Source organism: Martes martes (genome assembly GCF_963455335.1).
Source record: "Martes martes genome assembly, chromosome: 9".
NCBI lineage: Eukaryota > Metazoa > Chordata > Mammalia > Carnivora > Mustelidae > Martes > Martes martes.
The window spans coordinates 104,037,196-104,054,552 of NC_137896.1; the positions used below are offsets into that span (position 1 = coordinate 104,037,196).

Consider the following 17,357-nt stretch of genomic DNA (forward strand, 5'->3'; position numbering starts at 1 on the left):
CTTTCTTTGTCTCAGATATTATGTCACCAATAGTTTTAATGTTTGACTCAGAATAAAAACATATTAAGAGTATAGATATAAACAAATGGTGATAACAAGTATAATCAGTTGACATTTATTTATTATGTATAGTAGAAAGTCTTAGAGCCTGTAAAAGATGTAAAGAAGTGAAAATCACAATCTCTGCCCTTAGGTAATTAATCATTTAGTTGGGGAAACAAAAAGCGATCTGAATAGCTAAATAAACAGATGTTAGAAAATAAGGACAATGCCTTTAATGTCATTGTTGATACATAAAAAGAAATTATTTGGATTGTTTATTTGCTTCTTTCATAAACATTCCTTAAAAATTAGAGGCAGAAGTATGCATTGCTCTTCTGCTATAGTAGATGTTAATAATAGCCTTTGCAGAGTAGAAAGAAAACTTGATGGTATAAACAAACCCAATTTGTGGAAAGCAAAAAAGGAAAAAAATTAACTATTTAGACTCTTCAAGTGCTGTTCACATACTTTTACACTATATCCTGGGGAAAATGCCAAAGGATGTAGATCCAAGGATTCTAGAATTTCTACTAACTTCTAGTACTGAGAATGACAATGTAGTTGGTTTGGGACTTAACCTTCCTACTCTAAATAACTGTAGAATCTGGACAAAATATATGAAACAGCTGGTCGAAATCACTGAACATCAGTCCAAAAGGGCTGATGTCCTTAATAGAGGAAAACATAGGAACTGAGTTCAACATTCACCCGAATCCTCTCCCTGGGGAAAATTTATGGGCTGTGGCACAGGAAGGTGGATCCTAAACAGGGAGCAGCAATGTCACTGAGCTCAGGAGTCAGAGATCAAATTTTGGAGTTCCCAAGGCCACTGGGACTTGTGGGAGAGAGAAGGGAGTTGTAAGAGACAAGTATAGAAATCTGAATAGATTCCTGGGCTACACAGACTGTGATTCCATAAGCACTGGCAGAAAGTACCTGCTAGGAGACTGAGATTTTAAAAGATTCTGGAAATCAGACAATCCTGGAGAAATATTGGAGTTTGTACCCAGCTAGAATAAAAAGACTTTGGTGAATGCTTCAGGCATTTAGTGGAGATCACAGAGGGCCTTAGTCCTGCTGTCATTGTCATTGTCATTGCTCTTATTAAGAGTAATGAAAATACCCTAATACTGAGAACGGTGATCTTGAAATAAAGACAAGACTGAAGTAGATCTTGTCCATGCCTAAAACTAGACCTTAACAGGAACGTGATAATTTAACTGTGTAACAGAATAAAATTCAACACTTGATAAAGAAAGATGACATAATCCAAAGTCTCTAAATGTCTCATCTGTAATATCCCCTAATAGAGGAATTACTGGAAGTACAAAAAAGTAGGGGTGAATAAATAATCAGCAATTGAATAATAAGACAGTCAATAAAAGCAGACTTAGATCCGAACTAGATAATACAGTTAGCTGACAAAGACTTCTAAATAATGATTAATATGTTAAAAGAAGAAATGATGGATGAAATGGGAAAAAGTATTTTAAGTATTTTAAGAACATTCAGATGTAGAAAATGAACATTCTACAACTATAAAAATATCTGATGAAATAATGACTGAGAAGTTTCTCAGTCTGATTCAATATATAAATTCAAAGAGGTGGAAAATATCATATATTTAATAAAGAGAAAAAGTAATCGGTAGAAGCTCAGATGACCCAAATGTGAAAATTAGCAAGTAAGAACTATATAACAACTGTTTCCGACTTATTACAGAATTTGCTGGAAGAGATGGATAGCTTGGATGGATAAGGAGGAATCAAGCAGAGAAATGGCTGCTAACAAAATTTATAGCTTTAAGTGCATACCTTAGAAAAGAAGAAAAGTTGAGTATCAGTTATTGAAGTTTCCAACTTAAGAAAACAGAAGAAGAACAAGAAATAAACCCAAAGCAAGTAGAAAGGAGGAAATAATAGAAATAAGAGCAGAAAACAGGAAATAATAAAAAGACATACAGTAGATAACATCAATAATGCCAAAAGTTGATTCTAAGAATTAGTTAAATGGATAAATTCTTAGCAAGACTGATCAAGAAAAGAGAAAGAGAAGGGAAAACAACAACAACAAAAAAACCAGGGATGAAAACTAATCACTACGGATCTTACAGAAATTAAAAGGATGCCATGAAGATACTATGAATAAGTTTATGCCAATACGTTTGAAAATCTAGATAAAATAATTTTCTTGAGAAAAAAATGAAACAAGATGGGATCGGGAGGGAAACAAATCATAAGAGACTCTTAATCTCACAAAACAAACTGAGGGTTGCCGGGGGGGAGGGGCTTAAGGAAAGGGTTGTTGGGTGATGGACATTGGGGAGGGTATGTGCTATGGTGAGGGCTGTGAAGTGTGTAAGCCTGATGATTCACAGACCTGCACCCCTGGGGCAAATAATACATTATATGTTAATAAAAATAATTAAATTAAAAATAATAATAATTTCCCTGAAAAATAAAAGGTACTCAACACAAGCTGAAGAGAAAAATCTTAATAGTCCTACTAAAATATATATTAAGAAGTTGAATGTATGATTAAAAGACTGTCTTTGAGGGAAGTAGAAATGACTATCCTGCAAATGGCTCCTACCGCGTGTCTGCTGATGGAAGCCCTGGCGTCTTCAGAAAAACATCCCAAATCATCCACTAAGATTTATGTGCCTCTCATATATGAAATAAGAATGATTTCAGGGGCGCCTGGGTGGCTCAGTGGGTTAAAGCCTCTGCCTTCGGCTCAGGTCATGATCCCAGGGTCCTGGGATCGAGCCCCGCATCGGGCTGTCTGCTCAGCAGGGAGCCTGCCTCCCCCTCTCTCTGTGCCTGCCTCTCTGCCTACTTGTGATCTGTCTGTCAAATAAATAAATAAAATCTTTATTAAAAAAAAAAAACACCTTCCCACAGAATAAACTCTCAGGTGGTTTCACTGATAAATTGCTGCAAACATTTAAAAAAATAATACCAGGATTACAAACCTTTATAGAGAGTAGAAGAACATTTCCCAAGTCATTTTATGAGCTTTAGGTATCAAAACTTGACAAGAATATTGTAAGAAAAATGGCAAGGCCCTCATGAACACGTGAACAAACCCAATAGATGATATTAGCAAACAGAATCCAGTGTCTTTTCAAAATAACAATACAGCATAACTAAGTGGAATTTATTCCAGAACGCAGTGTTAGTTTAACATTCAAAAATCGATAATTGAAACTCACTCTCTTAACACAATGAAGAAGAACCATGAGTAATCGTTTGAAGTTCCCATTATCCTTGGCAACATTTCAGAATAATTGACTCATAAAATATGTGCAAAAGATCTCCTAAAAAAGGAAAAAAGCACATTGAAAATCAATATGACATATTTTGTGGATTTTTATTTTTATGGTATAAAAACTTCATTAAGTTACTGTTTATATTTAAGATCACTGTGTTATGAGTGTATCCTACAACTATTTTATACTAAGTGAACCCAGTACTCTTTATTCTGGACTATCTCATAACTGGCTGGTTTTATATTTAGCAATGTTCATTTGCATCAGTCTAAGTACATTGTTATCCCCGTTTTTAAGATAAGCTTCTCTAGTGCTTTCGGAGAACAAAGATCTGATTTATTCATTGTCATATCCCAGGCACATAGTGTCTGTCACACAGTAGGTGCCCAGCAAACGTTTGATGACTTTGCTGAGTGTTGAATGAACAAGGAGAGATTTAGTGACTCATCCACACTGGTATTATTTTAGTTCCTCTCTCTTCCTTCACCTCCCTTTGTACCTCCTTGATATCTTTCCAAATGTCTTTCTCTTCATCCTAAGGCTTGTTTTGTTTTGTTTTGTTTTGGTTTTTGGTTTTGGCTTTTTTTTTTTTAGTTTATACTGTTGTCTAGTTTCACTTTTCCCAGCTGTCTTTGCCTTTAGCCCTTTTTCCAATCTGTTCCCCACATTGTAGCCTAGTCATTTTCCAAAGTACAGATGAGATCATGGCCTTCTCTTACCTCATTTTTAGAGACCATGTTAGAAAGAAAGCTCGCTTGGGCTGCATTCTTCTCATCTCTTTTCAGCCTCATCTCTTTCTTACTCATTTCTTCAAAACTTGTCCTACCATTCATGAGCTACTTGAGGTTCTCCCAACTTGATCCTCCTTTCTCCACTCCCTCCCCCTCCTTTCTACACTCTTTTTAATTCATTAATTCCAAGTCATCCCTCCAGACCTAATTCTAAGCCTTTCCCCATCCCTACCCATGTATAGTGTAGGTTGAGTGTCCCTTTGTGTGTTTCCTTAATATTCTGTGTATACCTCTAATGTACCTATCGAATTATATTGTAATGACCCATTTTCTAGATTGTCTCTCTGTAAGCTCCTTGAAGACAGGGAATTGTTCACCTGGTTTACCAGGTTTTGCATCCAGGGTGTTTGACATGGACCTGACATACATCATTATCATCATAACTGACCTCTATTAAAGACTTGCGACAGGCAGGCACTGTTCTGAACCCTCTTTGGATTTGTAGCTCATGTAACCTTCATGACAGTCCTGTGAGGCAGGTTCTATTATTACCTTCACTTTACCAGTGAGGAATGGAAAACTTAAAAGAAAGCTATGCCAGGTCACTCAACGAGGAGACAATGGTGCCAGATGTGAACTCGGAGCCCATGCTCTAACCATGTGTTACAGTGCTCGAGCAGCATTTGCTGAATGGATGAATCCAAGACTTGAATACACGTCCCATACCCTCAAGTCCCGTGCATGCTCCGCAGTGTCCCATATGTGCCTCAGATACTCTGTAATCCCTTCCCCACTCAGTCCTTCAAGTCACACATTGTTCATTAGGTGGTGGAAACCATGAGTTGTGCTTTTTCCTTATCTCCTCTTTTTACCCAGTTCCAAATATGGGCAGGATCTTCTGTATGTAGAAGCTGTCCTCATACTCGATCTGTTCTTATACGTTATTTCAAGTGATCCTTATCATAGAACTGTTCTTCGCAGAATCAAGACACCTCCTGAAAGAGAGGAAGATGACGATTCTGCTGACGAAGATGAAGAAGCTGAAGAAGAAGAAGATGATGATGAAGAAGAAGAGAGTGAAGAAAGTGGTGGGGAGGAAGAAGAAACAGAGGAGGAAGAGAAACAGGAAAATGAATCCCACAGCCAGACAAGTAAAGAATACATTGCTGTTGGAGATTTTGCTGCTCAGCAAGCTGGGGATCTTACATTTAAGGTAGAAACAAGACTAAAACCTAACCTAAGGATAAGTTTGCATACCTGACAGAATAAGAAAACTCTACCTATGTGCCTATATTACATATTCCTGGTATTGTTTTTAAAGACTCCATCTGTTTTAATAAAATAAGTAAAAATTATGATTTACAAGCAGTAATCATGTAAAATTATGTCATCAAAGTTACCTGGTAGGAGAATGGTGAAATTAAATGCTATTCGATTTTAGAAAATAGTTTCAGTGTTGATAATTCCTGACTTAGGGGTCAATTTTAATTTAAAATGTCTTACTTTGTTTTGATTTAAGAAAGGGGAAATTCTCCTTATAATTGAAAAAAAACCTGATGGTTGGTGGATAGCTAAGAATGCCAAAGGAAACAAAGGTCTCATTCCCAGAACCTACGTGGAGGTTAGTCTTTATTGTTTATTCTTTCCCTTTTTCTCCTTTGAAAACATTTTTCCACTTAAAATTTTTTTTTCAAAACTTGTCTTCATTTTTAATAAAAGGTTCAGCTGTATTCTTTGATCAGTTGACTAGTGAATGACTTGGGATATAGAATTTACTTCAATTTTAGAGGGACAGGGCCTGGGGAAAACCTTGTGTGTTAACAGTGCTAGGGGTCTGTGAAGTGCTGTTATGCATGTGAGGCCTAGAATGTTATAACACAAAGTGCTTTGTGGATTCATGCTAATCAGAAAAATTAGTAAGAGTTTATTGTTTGTTGTCAAACGAAGCCACAGTTAACTTCCATTAATATATGATCCCTTATCAAGATGTACACGTACATATATGCATGTTTGCTGTCCTTTTTAAAAAAATATTTCATTACATAGCATGGTCGTTTTCTTTGCCAATATGTGTAGATATCTCTCTGGCTCAGCGCTGTCCAATAGGAAAATAATGCAAACTACAAATGTAATTTTAAATTTTCTCATAACCACACTGAGATGTCTTTTTTTCTGACACTACTTCTAACACTTAATTGTGTGATTTTTTTCTAACACCATATACATGTTGTTTTCCACACCAGTTCTCTGAAACCAATCAGGTGTCCGGTAATTCGATTTAATTCTGACACTAACTCCTGGAGTTTCTGCAGACCTGTCAAGTTAAGGGCTCACCCCACCAGCTGCTCTAATTCAGGTGCCAATCCCAAGTCCCATGGGCCACCTGTGCTTCTGAGTGACCAGCTGTAAATTTAGTTTCCACAGGCCTCCTCAAGCTTGATAACTTGCTCTAGGGACTCACAGAGCTCAGGAAAACACCTTACTTGTGTTTACCAGTTTATCATAAGGCTGCAGCTCAGGAACAGCCAAATGGAAGGCATGGATAGGGCAAGGTATGGGGAGATGGAAGGAGTGGGACCTGGATTTTCCATGCTTTTTCTGGGGCCACCCCACCCCCGTCACCCAGCACACTTCTTCGTGGTCACCAACCTGGAAGGCTTCCAAAACCCTGTCTTTTAGAGGTTTCAGTAGAGGTTTTGTTACATAAGCATGGCACGATTGATTAAGTGATTGCCCATTGGTGATTGAATTCAGTTTCCTACTCCTTTATCCTTGCTGAAGGTGAAGAGGGTGGTAGTGGTGGGGCCCTGAAAGTTCTAACCTTCTAACCACATGGTTGATTCCTCTGGCAGCCTGGGCCCCACCTATCACCTCATTAGCATAAACTCAAGTCTGGTTGAAGGGGGCTTGTTATGAATAACATAAGACACTCCTATCACTCAGGAAGTTCCAAGAGTTCCAGGAACTCTTGCCAAGAACTGGGAATAAGGACCAAATATATACATATTTTTTATTAGACCACATGCATTTGCAAAAAGGAAAAAAACAGGTGACTTTTTAAATAATGTATTTATATTATCTAATATATCAAAATATTATCATTTCAACTTATAATCAATATTTTAAAATATTTTCTTTTTTTTTTATACCAAGTCTTCAAATTCCAGTATATATTTTACACCTAAATAGCACATCTCAGTTTGAACTAGTCACACTTCAATGTCAGTAGCCCCACATAACAGATGTTTTACACAGTTCAAGTTTGAATCATCCTTTTCATTGGTAGCACAGTATTCCAATGCCATGTAGGTGGACATGTTGCTTCCAGCCTCTAAGAACTATAAATCATGTCAGATGGAGCTACAGTTAGCTTCCACTATGAGATACAAAAGATCCCCCCAAATAGTGGCGTAAGTAAGGTAGAAGCATATTTCTCTTGTGCATGGAAGAAGTATGGACGAAGGCAGTGAAGGGATGGTGAAGGACCATCTAATATTTTACTCTGTAATTAAGTGGGAGACAGGTCTTCCAAGGGTTATCTAAAGAGATAGATAAGTTGGCTGCTAGATCTTTTAATGATTTGAAGAACAAAAGAAGAAAGGGGAATAAGAGACCAAAAGGTATGAGCTGCTATCTTAAGACGGTTTCCTAGAATTTATACAAAAAACTTACAATGATATCTCCTTGATCAGAATTGAGTCTCTTGTTAACACCTAGACACAAGGAGGGTTTGAAAAATGTAGACTTTTAGCTGGCTCATTGCTAAAATCAGGGATTCTGTTAGAAAAGAAGAGGTGGAGATTAGGTGGTAGACAACCAGCAACCTGTGTTGTGATCAGTCAACACAGACATCTTTGTAGATTTGTCTGATTTATTGCCCTCAGACAAATTTCTGGGTGTTCATTGCTGGTTCAAAAGAGTTACACATTTATTTTCATTTAGTTTGCCATGTTGCCTTTCAGAAAAGCCACGCTTGTTTGTTCCCTCCTCCCCAGCATCTGACAGTACTTTTTCCCCACACATGTGCTGTGGATGGCTGCCATTCATCCTTTTGCCAGTGTGGTAGGCAAGAAAGAGGCCCGTTATTTTTATTTGCATTCATTGTACTGCTAATAAGGTTGAGCATCATTTCATACACTTTATGACCATTTCTACGTCTTCTTTGTAAATTGCCTTTTCAGTTCTTTTGACCATTTTTCTAACAGATTTGTTTAAATTGTATTGATTTATAAGAGTATTATAATATTTTCAGACTAAGGGTATTAAGCCTTAGAAATCTGTGACAGGTATTTTCTTTGTTGACTTAGAACAGTCTTTTTTTATGTTGCTAAGTCTGTCAGTGTTTCCATTTATGATTTTTGGTTTCGGTATTATAATTGGCAAGGACATCCCCATCTCAACATTACTTTCTTCTAACACTTTTCTTAACGCTTTCACACTTCTAACTTCTTTTATTTCTGCCTTCTTTTTTTATTCATTGTAATAAATTCCACTGGGAATTTATTTTGATTAAACTTGCTCTCTATCTCTATCCTTGTCATTTTTTCAGATAGTGAAGTTATTGACAATATGTTGAAATCTTTTTCCCACTGATTTTTTATACACCCATTGTATATATTCCCACCTATAGTTGAGCCTTTCTGAAAATATTTTTATTGGTTGATTTTTGCATTAGGTAAAAAGCACTTCATATTTTGATAATTTTCCAGCCCTATACTAAAGAAGGCAGCCAAGACTCAAGTGAAGAAGGCAGCGAAGAAGATGTGGAGGTGGAGGACCGAACAGCAGAGGGGGAAGAAGTTAAACAAAGGTAAAAGGTGTGAGAGGATATCAGAGTGAGTTTAAGAAACTTTTTGTTTATTTTTCTGTTGTAAATAATTCAAGAATTTTTGAAACGGAGACAACTTAACAGTTTGAGAACAGTGCTTTTTGTGTTACTATTTGCTTAAAGTTCAGTACTACTTTAATTTCATGATTATTTTTAGTGCACGATATTATTCTTTCTTGGTTTCATTTAGAGATGTAAATTTTTAGAACTTATTGACAATTAAGTGCTTTGTTCTTTGACTGGTGATGCTCCAAAATTGAGTCAATAAGCATGAGCTGTCTGTGCACTCACCTTGCTATTTTGGCCCCCCCAGAACTGATTCTCACTGGAGTGCTGTCCGAAAAGCTATCTCAGAGGTTGGTATCACCTGTTCTGTTAATGATGTCATGTTTTGTTACCTAACAGTTCTGATAGAGTGCAGAATCAAAACAGGATGGAGACTTTAGAAGATAACATCGGGTCTTAAATAGGGTCCAAGGCATGGAATGTACAGAGCATAAATCATATGGCTCTGGCTTAATAAGCCGTGCTCCAAGTAATGTTTCTCCTTAGGCCTTTTCTATAAGAAGAGTAGATTTGAGGGCTTACAACTATATCTTGATGATTCCACCTGAATTTTCTACCATTTGGATAAAGGCTGATGTTAAATTCCATTAATATGAAAAATTCCAGATGCACCTAGGTGGCTCAGTCATTAAGTGTCTGCTTTCAGCTCAGGTCATGATCCCAGGGTCCTGATATCGAGCCCCGCATCAGGCTCCCTGCTCAGCGGGAAGCCTGCTTCTCCCTCTCCCACTCCGTCTGTTTGTGTTCCCTCTCTCACTGCGTCACTCTCTGTCAAATAAATAAATAAAATCTTTTAAAAAAAAATTCCAAAAAGCTCAAGAAAGTAAGAAATTATCCATATTCCTATCATTTAAAAGAGTTACATAACAAAATGAAAATCCACTCCTTCCCTCCCATAAATAATCACCATTAATAGTTTAGTCAATATGCTTCCTGACCTCTTACCCTACCTATCGCTTACATGGACGTGCTCATATGTATGTATGTGTGTGTATGTACACATATACAAAAAGGCCATGAATTCTTCAGTGCATATCAGTTTCTGATGTTCACTCATCTGTTCGGGGCAGAGCACCACAGGGCGGGACCAGAGTAGGGACATTTTGATGAAAGATGTACAGGAAGCACCTGGTCTGGAGCACAGAGCTCTGCCCACCAGGCACTGCATGGGGCTGAGGTTCTTGGAAGTTACTAGGATTCAGTGATGGATGGCATCTTCTGGACTTTGGGCTTAAATTGCTGTATTTGTCCACTCAAGTCTACATGTTCGTGTTTTCCTTTTCTGCATCGTAGTTGCTATAGTGATAAGAGAAAGTATTATGGAGGTGAGGAAACAACTCAGTTTTTTGTCTTTACTGTCTTCAGCAGATAAACACTGTTGATGTGTTGACCACAATGGGAGCTATTCCTGCAGGGTTCAGGCCCTCCACACTCTTCCAGCTTCTGGAGGAAGGTAACAGTTGTCACTGAGCCACCACAAGCTTGTAGTTAAGCAGCGAAGTTTTATGTCTAATGTTATTGTTTTAGCCAAAATAAGCTGTTTAAAAAGTTGTTGAATATCACATCTCTTTGGTACTCCTCTATTCCTTCATCTTTCCTAGGGCAGATCCTTCCCTGATTCTGTTAGATGCCGATCTGTTTACCTGTGCTCTGGCTTCTAGACCCTTTGCTTTATTTCAAAAATATGACTGTTTTAATTATGAGCCCTTTTGTGTATCTTCAGCCCACCTTCCCCGCACTGGTTCCTGCCCTCATCAGTCTACGAGTGTGCCTGATACCCTTAAGACCCAGCTCCTCTCACCCTATCCCAACGTTAGCCAAAGCCTCCCTTTCTCTCCTTTTCTTTGCACAAAGACTTTTCTGAAGAGTTATTATCCATTTGCATTTCTGTTTTCTTATTTGTTCTTGGATTTTTCTGTACTAACAACATTTGTCCATAAGCTTGTTAAAAAGAAACAATGTTGGGGGAGTATCTCCTATATATCCTGAGTTGTTGAGTTATCTATGGAAAGGCTGCTTTGAGGCTCCTCTGCCGGAAAGGCTCTTCTCAGCCCTCCCTGAATGCCCAGCAATTTCTCATTCTTTGCATCCCAGGGAATTCCATCTTCCAAGAGATGCGTTCTTTCAGTAACACCCTTCCACTTGAGCACCCTTTATGGATCTAAGTTAGTTTATAATTTTTTTATTCTCTCTTCTACTTATTTTTTTTTAATTGTTTCCCCCACCCAACTGTAAATGACAGCGGCCGTATTTCTCTGATTCACATATGTATTTGCAGGTCCTGGCAGAGTGCCTAGCACACAGCAGGAACTCAGAAATTATTTCTCAAATGAATAAATGATTTTTAATCTGTATTCTTCATAACTAAAGTATGAGAAAACAGTATAATAATGGTTTTGTGTTAAGTAAAATTAATAATCATATATTTTTCTAAAAAGTCTTTATACATTTTCTGCTTTTTACAAAAATATTTGAATGGATCATCTTTATCACAGGGCACGCTGTTGGCCTAAAAGTTTTTAAGGTCTTTCTTAAAGCTACTTTAAGATCAGCTCTTATGTGCTTCTGTCTTTACTTTTTCTACAGTTATTCTTACCAGTAAGGAAATAGCCATTGGCATACATGTCTTAGAAAGCAAGTTCCTAGTGGGCAACTTGACATTTTGGATGTCTGTTTCCTAAATTTGTTGCATAAATTATACATTTTTGACTTTGTATTTCATTCCTTTCTTTGTAAGAAAATAAAGGAAAAATTATTTTTTCAGGGAATCAGTTTCGAGCAAGTTACTTCTTACAGCCAGAGCTCACTCCTTCACAACTGGCCTTCAGGGATCTAATGTGGGATGCTAAAACAGGCACTGTGAGTATGGTTGCTATCAGCAGAATTATACCTTTCCAGATTTGGTTATGGCTACAATACAGATAACGTGTAAATTGATTAATGCATTCTAGAAAATAAAAAAATTTTCTCTATTTTAATTTTTAATTACTCATGATCGTTTCATTACTAAGACAACAAAACTGTTGCTCTCTTCTTCCATTGTTACAAAGGAAGTAATATGAGGTATCTCTCTTACTCATTCTTTGCATCTGTATAAAAGGGAATGATAATAATACCTCTAACATAGGGTTATTATGAGAATTACATTATATGTGTGGAGGGCTTAGAACAGTGTCTGGCACATGATAACTTAATAAATGTTAGCCAGTATCACTAGTAGTGATAATATTTTTTTAATTAAATGGAAATGAGAAAGTTGAAAGAATTTTATGATTATACTTTTTTGGGGAGAGCTTAGGGTAAAAGATTCCTGGTATCCTGAGTACTTGAAGTAAGAAATACTCTGGATATATAATTCCACTCTCCTCCTTTTTAGCAGATATGAACCACATTAGAGTACGTCACTCTCTTTCCTGTTTACCTTCTGCCTTTTCTCCCTTCCTCTCTCAGAGCCTCAAGGGAAGAATAAGAGGGCCCAGTATGATTAGGTTTTGTGGGGAAAGGTGGTGTAGAACTTTCCCCTTACCCTGAGCATTGCCTGGGACCTTCTGAGTGTGAAGTATCTCTTATTGCAAGTCAGGAAAGACGTTGTGTTTGGTCTGCTTAGTGTACTAGTACTTGAATAATGGCGTTCAATGTCATGAACTTGTACCCAGAGAGCTAAATATTCAGCTCTCATTTCTTAAATTGAAAATGTTGTAAACTGTTAAGATATTGTCTTACTTTTTCCATGATATAAGGTCTTTGAATGAAAAGGCCAATGACCATAAAGCAGAATGTTAAGAGTTGAAGATGTTTTTAAATAAGAAACCTGATTGCCGATTTATTCATTGACCTTCTGAACTATACTTGTGAAATAGAACTGAATAATCTTATCCAACCGTCAGTGCATTCTGTCAAAACATCTGTGTAAGAAGCCAAGGAACATTGTAGGTACATGCTTAGAATTAAAACAAGGAGGAGCCAGCTGGATAATAGTAATGCTGGGTGTCACTGGTTATTATGCTATGGTGACCTTCTACACTTACCCACATTGTATATGAACTCTAAGAATGAACCCAGAATGCACTGATTCCATAGTCACATCCTCCGTTTTACCTAATTGTACTATTTTTTCATTATGATTTTTGTGTATTTACCCCCAAAATGCAAATATTTCAAATATAAAGGTTTATGGAAAATTTACCTAAGGTTTTTATTTTAAGTTGAACAGACTACTGAAACTTTTCATATATATATTTAGGTATAAATTTTTTTCTTTCATCCTTTTTTATTGTATGTACATTTTAAGTATTTATAAAAGATGCCTTGAAAATGAATTTGTCTTATAAGCCATAAAATAAACCTTTTTTATAACTAATTTCACTCTTAGATTAGGTCAAGACCAAGTCGTGTTTCATTCATTCTGACCCTCTGGAGCTGTAAAATGATTCCTCTTCCAGGAATGAGCATCCAGGTTCTCAGTAGACATGTACGCCTCTGTCTATTTGATGGTAATAAGGTGAGTTTACTGAGGAGTAAATCAGTTCACAGCAGTCTGGAAAAATATTTTGTTAAAGCCACATATTACACATGTACTGCATGGGGTATGTCTGTGTCTTTGTCTCACTCTCAATTTCTCTCTCTCTCTCTCTCTCTCTCTGTGTATACATATAAAATAGTATGTGGTAGAATGCAAACCATAAGGGTTCTGATGACATAGGCTTGATTCCTGGCTCTTTCAGTTGCTAAGTGCATGATGTTCATATGTATCTATCACAGTTAACTCCTCTGAAGCCTTAGATTTCTCACTTACGAAAAAGGTACCGATGCCTATCTTCTAGTATTGTATATAGTTCAGGTCTTGAGTGTACAGAGTATTGTGTTTTTGACAAATGTACATACCTGTATATCCAACACCTGAATCAAGATATGGAGCGTTACCATCGCCTTACAGTTTCTTTGTGTCCTTTTCCGTTTTACTCCTCCCTGATTCCTAAGAGAATATTTTTACCCCGAACCGAAGACTCTAAATGACTCTTAAAAAATTAATTGGTTTGTAAGATACAGCTTAAATACAGTGCTCAGCTGGAAATTTATAGCTCTAACTGAATAGACAAAAAGAAGGATTTAAAATCAGTAATCTAAGCTAACAACTCAAGAGGCTAGAAAAGGAAGAGTGCGTTAAACCAGAAGAAAGTAGAATGGAGGAAATATTAGAAATAAGAGTAGAATTTAATGAAAAAAGTTAAGCTTAAATAAAACAAACCTAAATTAAAATGCCAAAAAGGAGTAGAATTTAATGAAATAGAAAACAGGTGAATGAAAGAGAAAATTTAAAAAGGCAAAAGTTTATTTTTTGAAAAGATTACTAAATTGAAAGATGCTTAGTAACACTGATAAAGAAATTTTGAAAAGAGAAAAAGAAAACAAATGATCATTATCTGATATGAAAATGGAGATTTCACCACAGATCCACAGACATTAAAAGGATGATATAGGGATACCATAAACATCCTTATGCCAATAAATTGACAGTGCAGATAAATAGCTAAATGCCTTGAAAATCATAATTTACCAAAACTGACATAAGAAGAAATAGAAAAGTTGCAACCTCTGTTGAAAATGTAATTAAAAATCTTTCAACAAAGACGGGGCGCCTGGGTGGCTCAGTGGGTTAAAGCCTCTGCCTTCGGCTCAGGTCATGATCCCAGGGTCCTGGGATCGAGCCCCGCATCGGGCTCTCTGCTCAGCAGGGAGCCTGCTTCCTCCCCTCTCTCTCTCTGCCTGCCTCTCTGCCTACTTGTGATCTATGTCTGTCAAATAAAGAAATAAAATCTTTAAAAAAAAAAAAAAAATCTTTCAACAAAGAAAACTCTAGGCCCATACGGCTTCACTGGTGAATTTCTGTAAACACTTAAGGAAGAAATAATAGCAACAGTACATAAACTCTTCCAAAGAACAGATAAAGAGATAATGCTTCCCAACTCATTTTATAAGGCCAGGAAAAACATGACAAGACATTACAAGAAAGGGAAATTATAAGACCAGTATCCCTCATGAATGTAGACACTAAAACCCTAAACAAAATATTAGCACATTGAATCTAGCAATATATAAAAAGGACACTGTATCATGACTAATTGGAGTTTATTTTAGGAATTCAGTTGTACATACTTGTGTAACCAATATTTAACACTTGAAAATAGATCATTGTAATTTGCCATATTAACAGAACTAAAGTAGAAAAGTTATGTGGTCATCTCAAAAGATATAGAAAAAGCATTTGGCAAATTTCAATACCCATTCATGATTTTTAAAAAATTCTCAACAAAGTAGGAACAGAAGGGAACTTCCTCAAATTGGTAAAGGGCAATAAGAGAAAACTAAAGCTGATATCATCATACTTCCTGGTGAAATTTTGAATACTTTCCCCCTAAGATCAGGAACAAATCAAGGATGTCTAAGGAAAAAAAGACAACTCAGTTTTTTAAATTGGCAGAAGACTTGAGAACAGGCACTTAAACAAATATATCAAAAACCAAGAGACATAAAAAGATATGTATATAACATATAAGAAGTCCTCAAGGAAATGCAAGTTAAAATCACAGTGAGAGAGAGCCAACTATATATGTATATGTAGAGAGATCCATTTCTACATATGTATAAGAAACCCACCTTAAATATAATAAATATAGGCAGGTTAAAAGGAGAAGGATGAAAAGGGTAGACAATTCAAAAAGATAGTAATATTTAGAACAAGGAAAATTAGCAGGAATAAAGAAACACATTACATGATAAAAGAGACAGTTCACTAAGAGGATATAATAATTCTAAATATGTATATACCTAACATTAGAGCTTCAAAATACATGAAGTAAAACTTGATAAACTGAAAGGAGAAACAGGCAAAGCCATAGTTATAGTTGAAAACTTAACACTTCTCTCTCAGGAAACTGTGGGACAAGCAAACAGAAAATTAGTAAGTATATAGAAGAACTGAATTAACACCATCGACAAACTGGATCTAATAAACATTTGTACAACAGTTCACCCAAAATAGTAAAATACTCATTCTTTCAGGTGCTTGTGGAACATTCGCCGAGAGAGATGGCCCTGAACAAATTTAAAATTATTGGGTCGCCTGGGTAGCTCAGTGGGTTGAGGCCTCTGCCTTCGGCTCAGGTCACGGTCTCGGCGTCCTGGGATCGAGCCCCACATCGGGCTCTCTGCTCAGTTAGGGGGCTTGCTTCTCCCTCTCTCTCTCTCTCTGCCTCTGCCTACTTGTGATCTCTGTCTGTCAAATAAATAAATAAAATCTTTTTAAAATTTTTTAAAAGAATTGAAATCATACAATGAATCATCTTTGATTGCGTGGAATTGAATTAGAAATCAGTCACAGAAAGATAACTGAAAAAAATCCTTAAATACTTGGAAGTTAATGGATTAAAAGGAAGTTTCCAGGGAAATTAGAAAATGATGGAACTGAACAAAAAGTGAAAACGTGTCACATAATTTGTGGAGTGTTGATAAAGCATTGCTTAGGTGGAAATTTACAACTCTAGTTACATTAGAAAAGAATTTTCAAATTGATAGTCTAAGCTCCCTCCTGAGAAGATGATGCTTGGGTTGAGATCTAGGGATGAATAGGCCTTAAGAGAGTGAAGGGAAAGGGGAGTGTGAACCTGGCCAATGGAGCAGCACAGGCAAAGGCCTTAGTGGGAAACGACAGGGAAGGCCAGTGTGGCCCAGTGAAGAGAACAAGGGGAAGTATAGGACGGAATGAAATGGGCGATGTCAGGAAGGAGCACAGTGTAAGACACTGTAAGCCATGATGTGAGGGAGTTTTGTCTTTCTTCTAAAAACAGGGAAAGTCATTGGAGGAAGTGATATAGTTTAGATTTATGCTTTAGGAATATCTCTGGCTCTTCTTTGGAGATGAATTAGAGGGGTACCAGAAGATACATGAGTAGACCATTTAGGGGCTATGGCAAAGTGTGGTGGTCAAAGGGCAGCAATATCGTCTCCCAAAAAAGAAAACAAAATCTGGAGTCATTTGCCCCAGATTAACCATGGTTCCACCAGCCTGGTGTAAGACCCTGACCAGATTACTTGGCCTTGCTCTTTCCCTTTTGACATCTGGCACACACCTCTTGGGGCCCCTGTGAGGATGAAATGAGTTAGTATAACCAGTAAAGCACTTAGAACATACATAGAACATGTCACATGTGGATAGATGAGATATGAGGCTAACAACTTAGACTAGGGAGATAGAAATGGAGAGGAGAACTATGGCCAGAAGGATATTTAGACTGTAAAAACCACAATTTGGTAATGGCTTGGAAATGGTGGGTGAGGAATAGTGGGGTGTCCACCATGACCCACATCTGGGTGGATGGCTGTGACATTCAATGACATAGGAACATCAAGAGCCTATCAG

At 37.0% G+C, this 17,357-nt stretch overlaps 1 protein-coding gene across 2 annotated transcripts in view; it reads left to right on the plus strand.

Moving 5' to 3' along the window:
• NPHP1 (nephrocystin 1) overlaps window positions 1-17,357 on the plus strand; it is a 66,187-nt gene that overhangs the window by 9,063 nt on the left and 39,767 nt on the right. The window contains exons 5-11 of one of the 2 annotated variants that reach the window (XM_080812791.1): window positions 5,026-5,257; window positions 5,564-5,665; window positions 8,754-8,854; window positions 9,186-9,228; window positions 10,304-10,391; window positions 11,703-11,797; window positions 13,311-13,439. In XM_080812791.1, the coding sequence (XP_080668917.1) occupies window positions 5,026-5,257; window positions 5,564-5,665; window positions 8,754-8,854; window positions 9,186-9,228; window positions 10,304-10,391; window positions 11,703-11,797; window positions 13,311-13,439 (790 nt within the window). The remainder of the gene's footprint in view (window positions 1-5,025; window positions 5,258-5,563; window positions 5,666-8,753; window positions 8,855-9,185; window positions 9,229-10,303; window positions 10,392-11,702; window positions 11,798-13,310; window positions 13,440-17,357) is intronic. The other variant, XM_080812792.1, reaches the window with a different exon arrangement.